The sequence below is a fragment of the Oncorhynchus kisutch genome, linkage group LG18, assembly GCF_002021735.2.
Source record: "Oncorhynchus kisutch isolate 150728-3 linkage group LG18, Okis_V2, whole genome shotgun sequence".
Taxonomy (NCBI): Eukaryota; Metazoa; Chordata; class Actinopteri; order Salmoniformes; family Salmonidae; genus Oncorhynchus; species Oncorhynchus kisutch.
The window spans coordinates 67,560,050-67,570,638 of NC_034191.2; the positions used below are offsets into that span (position 1 = coordinate 67,560,050).

The window sequence follows — 10,589 nt, forward strand, 5'->3', positions numbered from 1 at the left end:
TGTGTGTGCGTGTGTGTGCATGCGTGCGTGTGCGTGTGTGTGTGTGTGCGTGTGTGTGTGTTGTATCCCATGGTGGTGATGTCTTGATGATTTCCCTGTAAATGTGCTGATGCAGGTGTCTGATAGCTGGTAGGAAGAAAGTGCTGTGGCCAGTGGCTTACTGTAAACTCTGCTGCAGTTGGTTTGCTGGAAATATAAGTGCTGATTATGTACATTTCCTTCCTCTCCTCATTTCTCAGCCTTCTGCTTTGGACTATTAATACTGGGTGCTGCCTTAAAGTTTTGTATCGTATAATACAATCTTGTTAAAACTCAAACCACTATCTGCCTCGCTCTGTTTCTCTCTGTCTTTCTCTCCTCAGAGACCGGCGTGATAGACCCAGCGCTTATAGAGCGTTATAACACTCCAGGGTTCATAGGCTGTCTGTCACGCGTCCAGTTCAACGGAGTCACACCCCTGAAAACAGCCCTAAGAAACCTTGTAGCAGACAGACCAATAGACAGACATCCAGACAAACCGACAGACAGACAGTCTGTGCCAGTGTCCTACCAGGGTAAGCTGGTAGAATCTAACTGTGGAGCCTCGCCTCTCACCATCCCACCAATGTCTGCTGCCACCGATCCTTGGCGCCTGGACTCAGGTACGATACCCACACACACATACAAACATTTCTGCAGGAAACGCAGGCACACAACACCACACACACATTATCATATTGTGGGTGCTGCAGTCTTCCTTGTGATCCAGTGGAATGGTTGTCTCTACTTGTCTGTCTCTGACTCTGTTTCTGGTCGATCACATCTATTGATCCAGGAGCCAGAAGCAAAACTGACAGAGCAGATTCATCAGTCTCACGGTCTCTTCTTACTCCTCTTCTTCTCTCTCTCTCTTTCTGTTGCCCCTCAGACTTTCTCATCTACCCACTCTCTCTTGCCTTTCTGCAATCCCTGTCACCTCTTTCTCTTTCTTTCTCTCTCTCTTCTCCCTCTCTCTCTCGCTCTCTCTCTCCACTCGTCTACCTGACAGATTTCTCCATCGGGAGGGATAAAAGCCAATTAGTGGGAGACTGGACAGCTTGGCCTGGTGTGGATTCATTAAAGTTGAATGACAGTGGTGTGTGCACGTGCACGTGTGTGCATGTCCGAGCATGTGTATGTGTGTGTGTATGGCTGATGTGATCTGTATTTCCTGTCTCTGTGTGTCTCCAGGTGCAGAGTTCCCATTTAATGAAGAGAGAGTGATCCCAGATGGAGTCAACAGGAACTCAGCTATTATAGGAGGTATGTTCAGCATATTCACATATCTGTTATCTTTAAAGAGGTGTACCACAGAGACATGACTCTGTACCAGGTCCAGATGTGATCTTGATCTCTTGGCATTCAGTCGCCTCCGCTGCAGATAAGTGTCTCCAAATGTCTCTCCCATACATGATGTCAACAAATGTATTACAAATTTCCCTCTATAAATTGGTTCTCTAACCTCAACTGGCCATATCAATATTATTTCTTATAAAATGACATGTACTTCTAAAAGTACTTCTATACCTCCGCCCCCAGGTATCATTGCCGTGGTGATCTTCACCATCCTGTGCACGCTGGCGTTCCTGATTCGCTACATGTTCCGTCACAAGGGCTCCTACCACACCAATGAGTCGAAAGCGGCGGAGCCTGCCAGTGGCGAATCAGCTGACACCACCATCATCGGCACCGACCCCAACCCAGAGACCATCGATGAATCAAAGAAAGAGTGGTTCATCTAACTGCCAATAGAAAGACAGAGAGAGAGAAGGGGTGGCTGTGTATCTAACCAACAATCACATGAGAATTGGAGAGTGGGAGTTTCATCTATTGACCAATCACAGGAGAGATGGAGAGAGATGTCATCCAATAGTGTCCCTACTGAATGGAGGAGGGGGTGGAAGTGGGTAAAGAATGGTGTACAGAAATCAGATTTTTTTTTCATAAAAGCAGAAGAGAGAAGAGAGTCTATTGGAACGTTGCGTTGAGAGACTAAATCTGTACATAGTAACTGATGAGTCCTTCTTTGTATTGTATTTGGGAGTTGTCAGGAGTCCTTTGAATACATAATAGATATATAATAACAAATCTGTATCAAATACATATCTCAAGTACATCAAAATGTAATTAATTCAGCTTGGAGTTTGCACTTTTGGGACTATTCTCTTGTCTCCATTGTACCAAACTAAATCAAACTCAATTACCACGGCTCAAGTTATTTGACTTATGTATTTGACCTCTGTATATTAATAATAATAATAACCACTGGATCATACACTAGCACAGACTTGTTTGTTTTTTAAAGGGGCAATCAGGAGTTGCTACATCCATTATTGGACTTATAAATTCATTATATGTACCCATTGATTCTTGAAGAATGTAACTTATAAATGTCTCATGAGCTTAGTTCAACTGTCGTACCCAATCAGAACCTGAAATATAAGCTTGTTTTACTCCAATGTTTGAAAGCAAAGTAAATGTAAACAAACACTATATTGGCCTCAAAACATGATTATAACTATAATGTTGATATCATGGATGGTCAGTCCTTGCATTCATAGCTCTGTCTATGAATTTGAGAGTTTCTCCAGCCCCATCCCTAGGCTTTTTACGGAAACAGGCAAGGGGACACTTTGTTTTTATTTCTACTGCTGATTGCCGCTTTAAACTGAGATCTGACAGATTATGTTAAATCATCTGTTTCTAAGTTTAACATTTCTGTTGGTCACACTTACATGTTCATTTTCCATATACACCCCACAAAACAGTCCCTCCATGTGTTATATCAGAAACATGGATGTCAAAAGTCATGCTGTAAATAGGTTTGATTTATATTTCAATATGTTTATTTATTCAGCAACACTGGTACTCTACATTTACAAGACATTTCAGATAGTATATGGAATATTCCTAAGCATAGCACATGTATGAGAGAGAAGTTTACTTTAATTTAATTATGACATTAGATTGTATCAACGAGAATTCCTTCTCATCGATGACTGGAGAGGAATGTCTCAAAGCATGATGGGGAAAACATAGATAAACACTCTGCATGGCAGATGGCTTTCTTTCCTTCCTGTGAGTGAACTTTCAGTGTGTATTCTGTTGCCAAACACTTCAGTCTTATGTTCTCATGTTTGTTTTCCAAGATTGATCAATTCGATCGCTCATGAAACTTCTAATACCGAGAGTTTGTCTCGTGAGACACAATGAGAACGAGAGAAGGCTAGACATCTTACCTTATGTTGAAAGTGTTGTGTTTGCGTGTAGACAGGGTCGGTGGCATAGAGGGGTGTAGCCTGCGTTCCATAGGACAAGGCTTTGTGGTAGAGCGTGAGGGTTCGAGGTCTGGTCGTACAGTGTTTAATGGTTTAACCCACCGTGCCTTCAGGAGTCAGCCACGATCCTTCCTCTAGGCGACACGACACGGTTACACAGCACCGTAGTGGTAGAGACAGACCCATGTCAGCGCCAGTCATTTTCCTTCTTTCTTTTTTTAGACATGTACATATTTTTGATATTCATATTTATTTATCATGTCTATCATTCGTTCCAAATGTTTACTTCATACCGGTGTTACCCGGATACAGTGTGATGATGTCATGACTGCCATTTTTGTAGCTTGTTGTCATGGTTCATTTTTCTTTTTTTTCATTGTTCTTTTTTTCTGTATTGCTTTATAAAATGTTGTGAAATGTTTGTATATCGTCTCGGAAAATTCCACACTAAGGACACCATAACCCACACAGAGAAGACGGAGACTAAAATCACCAAGACAAGGCCGTCATCCGTCACCAATAGATATGTCTGTTGGTGGGTTTAGCCATCTAATGTTCGTTGTCATGCCACATCTAGCCACCAGGCTACTGTCAGTCATCTCAGTCTTGCGTTCAGCTCTGTACAGTTCAATAAAGACCGTATTTACATCCAGGGCTACCGTGTATTCATCTGGTGGGGACCTTGTCAAGGATGGCACAATGTTGGGTATGTGTGTTTGTCAGAGAGAACATGTTTGAGGGAGGGAGAGGGGTGAGAGAGAGAGAGGGAGAACATGTTTGAGGGAGGGAGGGGGGTGAGAGAGAGAGAGGGAGAACATGTTTGAGGGAGGGAGAGGGGTGAGAGAGAGAGAGAGGGAGAACATGTTTGAGGGAGGGAGGGGGGTGAGAGAGAGAGAGGGAGAACATGTTTGAGGGAGGGAGAGGGGGTGGTAGAGAGAGAGGGAGAACATGTTTGAGGGAGGGAGAGGGGGTGGTAGAGAGAGAGGGAGAACATGTTTGAGGGAGGGAGAGGGGGTGGTAGAGAGAGAGGGAGAACATGTTTGAGGGAGGGAGAGGGGGTGGTAGAGAGAGAGGGAGAACATGTTTGAGGGAGGGAGAGGGGGTGGTAGAGAGAGGGAGAACATGTTTGAGGGAGGGAGAGGGGGTGGTAGAGAGAGAGGGAGAACATGTTTGAGGGAGGGGGGTGTGAGAGAGAGAGAGAGAGAGAGGGAGAACATGTTTGAGGGAGGGAGAACATGTTTGAGTGAGGGAGAGGGGGTGGTAGAGAGAGAGGGAGAACATGTTTGAGGGAGGGAGAGGGGGTGAGAGAGAGAGGGAGAAAATGTTTGAGGGAGGGAGGGGGGTGGGAGAGAGAGGGAGAAAATGTTTGAGGGAGGGAGGGGGTGAGAGAGAGAGAATGCTGAGTCATCATTTTACAGGTTTGTTAATAAGTAAAGTAGGTCAGATATGAAACAACACTTTTTCTCCTGACTTCATCTGCAGTTAAGTAGGCAACATTATTCAGATCATGCCCTCCATATTAACTCAGTTGGAGCTGTCAAGTTGATGAGCAGCTGCTCTTAATCATTGTCACAAAGCCACACCCATCCCACTCGTGTTATATGGAAATAATGACACTCAAATTGACATTCATTAAACAAAATCATTTGGATTTCTATCAGCCTAATCAAGGTGTAGATTACAATGCATGGGATTTCTCTTAATGCGACTCCGTGCTGCCAATGGCAATGTCCAATTTAGGTACAGGCCTAATGACAGAAGCTGCTTGTGCATTTGACAGCTCTAAAGTTGCCGCATATTAAGTTCGGTTTGCAGAACCCAGCTAGGGGAAGCGAACGTTTGTGCCTCGCATACTCCCTTAAAGACCATTGCTTGAAAAACTAGGAGAAAAAATGTCAATATCACTGTTTCTCTCTCTTGAGACACCGTAGCAACCACATATCCAGAACACATTTCCTCAAAATAGTCCGAATTCGTCTAGATCCGTGGTTCCAAAACCGTTTATAGTTCCATACCCCTTCAAACATTCAACCTCCAGCTGCCTATCCCCTCTAGCACCAGGGTCAGCATACTCTCAAATGTTGTTTTTTGCCATCATTGTAAGCCTGCCACACAAACACTATATGATACATTTATTAAACATAAGAATTAGTGTGAGTTTGTCACAAATCAAATCAAAGTTTATTTGTCACGTGCGCCAAATACAACAGGTGAAGACCTTACAGTGAAATGCTTACTTACATGCCCTAATCAATAGTGCAAAAAAAGGTATTAGGTGAACAATCGGTAGGTAAAGAAATAAAACAGTATAAAGACAGTGAAAAATAACAGTAGCGAGGCTATATACAGTAGCGAGGCTATAACAGTAGCGAGGCTATAACAGTAGCGAGGCTATATACAGTAGCGAGGCTATATACAGTAGCGAGGCTATATACAGTAGCAAGGCTATATACAGTAGCGAGGCTATATACAGTAACGAGGCTATATACAGTAGCAAGGCTATATACAGTAGCGAGGCTATATACAGTAACGAGGCTATATACAGTAGCGAGGCTATATACAGTAGCGAGGCTATATACAGTAACGAGGCTATATACAGTAGCGAGGCTATATACAGTAGCGAGGCTATAACAGTAGCGAGGCTATATACAGTAGCGAGGCTATAACAGTAGCGAGGCTATATACAGTAGCGAGGCTGTATACAGTAGCGAGGCTATATACAGTAGCGAGGCTATAACAGTAGCGAGGCTATATACAGTAGCGAGGCTATAACAGTAGCGAGCCTATAACAGTAGCGAGGCTATATACAGTAGCGAGGCTATATACAGTAGCGAGGCTATATACAGTAGCGATGCTATAACAGTAGCGAGGCTATATACAGTAGCGAGGCTATATACAGTAGCGAGGCTATATACAGTAGTGAGGCTATAACAGTAGCGAGGCTAAACAGTAGCGAGGCTATAACAGTAGCGAGGCTATATACAGTAGCGAGGCTATATACAGTAGCGAGGCTATATACAGTAGCGAGGCTATAACAGTAGCGAGGCTATAACAGTAGCGAGGCTATATACAGTAGCGAGGCTATAACAGTAGCGAGGCTATAACAGTAGCGAGGCTATATACAGTAGCGAGGCTATAACAGTAGCGAGGCTATAACAGTAGCGAGGCTATATACAGTAGCGATGCTATAACAGTAGCGAGGCTATATACAGTAGCGAGGCTATATACAGTAGTGAGGCTATAACAGTAGCGAGGCTAAACAGTAGCGAGGCTATAACAGTAGCGAGGCTATATACAGTAGCGAGGCTATATACAGTAACGAGGCTATATACAGTAGCGAGGCTATAACAGTAGCGAGGCTATAACAGTAGCGAGGCTATATACAGTAGCGAGGCTATAACAGTAGCGAGGCTATAACAGTAGCGAGGCTATATACAGTAGCGAGGCTATAACAGTAGCGAGGCTATATACAGTAGCGAGGCTATAACAGTAGCGAGGCTATATACAGTAGCGAATCTATATACAGTAGCGAGGCTATATACAGTAGCGAGGCTATAACAGTAGCGAGGCTATATACAGTAGCGAGGCTATAACAGTAGCGAGCCTATAACAGTAGCGAGGCTATATACAGTAGCGAGGCTATATACAGTAGCGAGGCTATATACAGTAGCGATGCTATAACAGTAGCGAGGCTATATACAGTAGCGAGGCTATATACAGTAGCGAGGCTATATACAGTAGTGAGGCTATAACAGTAGCGAGGCTAAACAGTAGCGAGGCTATAACAGTAGCGAGGCTATATACAGTAGCGAGGCTATATACAGTAACGAGGCTATATACAGTAGCGAGGCTATAACAGTAGCGAGGCTATAACAGTAGCGAGGCTATATACAGTAGCGAGGCTATAACAGTAGCGAGGCTATAACAGTAGCGAGGCTATATACAGTGCATACAAAGAGCAAACAACAAGCTGCACAAGAACTGTAATGGTCCAGGTTACAAAGTGGCTGAGTGACTTATGTTTGCATCTCAATGTAAAAAAAACTGTCTGCATGTTATTCACAAAGAGGACAACTGATGCTACTGAGCCAGATGTCTATGTGTCAGGGGAGAAGCTCCAGGTGGTATCTGATGCTACTGAGCCAGATGTCTATGTGTCAGGGGAGAAGCTCCAGCTGGTATCTGATGCTACTGAGCCAGATGTCTATGTGTCAGGGGAGAAGCTCCAGCTGGTATCTGATGCTACTGAGCCAGATGTCTATGTGTCAGGGGAGAAGCTCCAGGTGGTATCTGATGCTACTGAGCCAGATGTCTATGTGTCAGGGGAGAAGCTCCAAGTGGTATCTGATGCTACTGAGCCAGATGTCTATGTGTCAGGGGAGAAGCTCCAAGTGGTATCTGATGCTACTGAGCCAGATGTCTATGTGTCAGGGGAGAAGCTCCAGGTGGTATCTGATGCTACTGAGCCAGATGTCTATGTGTCAGGGGAGAAGCTCCAAGTGGTATCTGATGCTACTGAGCCAGATGTCTATGTGTCAGGGGAGAAGCTCCAGGTGGTATCTGATGCTACTGAGCCAGATGTCTATGTGTCAGGGGAGAAGCTCCAGGTGGTATCTGATGCTACTGAGCCAGATGTCTATGTGTCAGGGGAGAAGCTCCAGCTGGTATCTGATGGTACTGAGCCAGATGTCTATGTGTCAGGGGAGAAGCTCCAGGTGGTATCTGATGCTACTGAGCCAGATGTCTATGTGTCAGGGGAGAAGCTCCAGCTGGTATCTGATGGTACTGAGCCAGATGTCTATATGTCAGTGGAGAAGCTCCAAGTGATATCCAATTTTCAGTACCTTGGCATCATACTTGATTCCAACCTCTCTTTTAAAAAGCATGTGACAAAGGTAACTCAAATAACCAAATTCAACCTAGCTAATTTCCGATTCATACAAAATTGTCTGACTACAGAGGTAGCAAAACTGTACTTCAATCTATGATACTCCCCCACTTAACATATTGCTTGACTAGTTGGGCCCAAGCTTACTGTACAACATTAAAACCCCTTCAGTCTGTCTACAAACAGGAGCTCAAAGTACTTGATAGAAAGTCCAATACCCATCATCACTGTTACATCCTCAGAAAGCATGAAGTCCTGAGTTGAAAAAATCTTGTGCAATACACTGACGCATGTCTTGTATTCAAGATCCTAAATGGCCTGGTTCCCCCTCCACTTAGTACTTTTGCTAAACAGAAAACCCAAACACATGGCAGCAGATCCACAAGGTCTGCAATGAGAGGTGACTGTATAGTTCCCTTAAGGAAAAGCACCTTCAATCTGCTTTCTCTGTGAGACTTCCCATGTCTGGAACACACTGCCATCAGACACATACAAATGCACCACCTATCACACCTTCACAAAAAAAACATAAAGACATGGCTAAAGACCAATCAGACTTGTGAACATAATCCCTAGCTGGGTATTGTCGCTTTCCATGTCTGTAGATTGTAAGGTGTGGAAACACTGCTGTTTTTAAGGATTTTGTTTTGTTACTTTTTGTGCTATTTCTCTGTCTTTGTGCTACGTGTTGCTTGCTCTATGTCTCTCTGTCTGCATGCTACGTGTTGCTTTTTCTATGTTGCTCTGCATGTGCTCAGGGCTCATTGTTTGTCATTATTATTATAATTGTTTTTAATAACCTGTCCAGCGACTGCCGTTGAAAATTAGACGGCTGGCTAAAACTTTTACTGAAACGTTGATTAATGTGCACTGTCCCTGTAAAAACAAAAATAAATGCAGCGTGACACAGCTCCTTCACATAGAGTTGATCAGGTGTGCCAGTGCCATCGAAGGGGAACATTTGCCCACTGAAGTCATTTACAACGCCTGAGTCAAGACCCAGATGAGCTTTCCTGAGATGGTTTCTTCGGTTGTGCAAACCCATAGTTTCATCAGCTGTCCGGATGACTAGTCTCTGATTGTCCCGCAGGTGAAGAAGCTGGATGTGGAGGTCCTGGGCTGTTGTGGTGACATATGGTCTTCGGTTGTTAGGACGGTTGGACGTACTGCCAAATTCTCAAAAATTACGTTGGAGGCGGCTTATGGTAGATAAATGAACATTACATTCTCTAGCAACAGTTCTGGTGGACATTCCTGCAGTCAGCATGCCATTTGCATGCTCCCTCAAAATTTGGGACATCTGTGGCATTGTGTTGTGTAACTAAACTGCACATTTTAGAGTGGCCTTTTATTGTCCCCAGCACAAGGTGCACCTGTGCAATGATCATGCTGTTCTATCAGATTCTTGATATGCCACACCTGTCAGGTGGATGAAAGATCTTGGCAAAGGAAAAATGCTCACTAACAGGGATGTAAACACATTTTTTTCAAACTTTGAGAGACAATTTGAGACTGGTGCTTTTGAGACTGTGTTTCTTGGTTCTTACAGATCCTATCACGGGTTTAATTTATTTCCAGTTTGTTTGAGATGTATTCCTGGATAATTATATGGCCTTGTGGTTTAAGGATTATAGCCTAATGTATCTTATCCTAGTAACACCCTCCATTGGCTTAGAGCTCATGTATCTTATCCTAGTAGCACCCTCTGGTGGCTTATAGCCTCATGTATCTTATTCTAGTAGCACCCTCTGGTGGCTTATAGTCTCATGTATCTTATCCTAGTAACACCATAATGGCTTTTAACCTCTGATTCAGAGGGGCTGGGTTAAATGCAGAAGACACATTAAGTTGAATACATTCAGTTGGATTACTGACTAGGTATCCCCCTTTCCTTTACCTCAAGTATCTTATCCTAGTAACACCCACTAGTGGCTGATAGCCTTGTGTATCTTATCCTAGTAACCCTCTAGTGGCTTATAGCCTCATGTATCTTATCTTAGTAACCCTCTAGTGGCTTATAGCCTCATGTATCTTCTCCTAGTAACACCCTCTAGACTTCTGTTGACTCCAACATGGCGGATATCTGTTTGGCTTGATTCGTCGTCTGAGCGCCGTCGTCTGAGCGCCGTACTAAGATTATTGCATGGTTTGCTTTTTGGTTTTTTTGAAATCTCACACAGAGGTTGCATTAAGGAGAAGTATATCTTTAATTCTGTGAATAACAGTTGTATCTTTTTATCAATGTTTATTATGAGTATTTCTATAAATTGATGTGGCTCTCTGCAAAACGTAACGCGCCAATGTAAACTGAGATTTTTGGATATAAATACGCACTATGATGTCCTATGAGTGTCATCTGATGAAGATCATCAAAGGTAAGTGATTAATTTAATCTATATTTCTGC

At 43.5% G+C, this 10,589-nt stretch overlaps 1 protein-coding gene across 1 annotated transcript in view; it reads left to right on the forward strand.

Annotated features, from left to right (window-relative positions):
• Positions 1–3,950, forward strand: part of LOC109909926 (contactin-associated protein-like 2) — a 286,511-nt gene extending 282,561 nt beyond the window's left edge. Inside the window, exons 21-23 of the mRNA XM_031795298.1 lie at positions 363–641; positions 1,210–1,281; positions 1,558–3,950. Coding sequence (XP_031651158.1) covers positions 363–641; positions 1,210–1,281; positions 1,558–1,760 — 554 coding nt within the window. The 3' untranslated portion in view covers positions 1,761–3,950. The remainder of the gene's footprint in view (positions 1–362; positions 642–1,209; positions 1,282–1,557) is intronic.
• Positions 3,951–10,589: the final 6,639 nt, after the last annotated feature.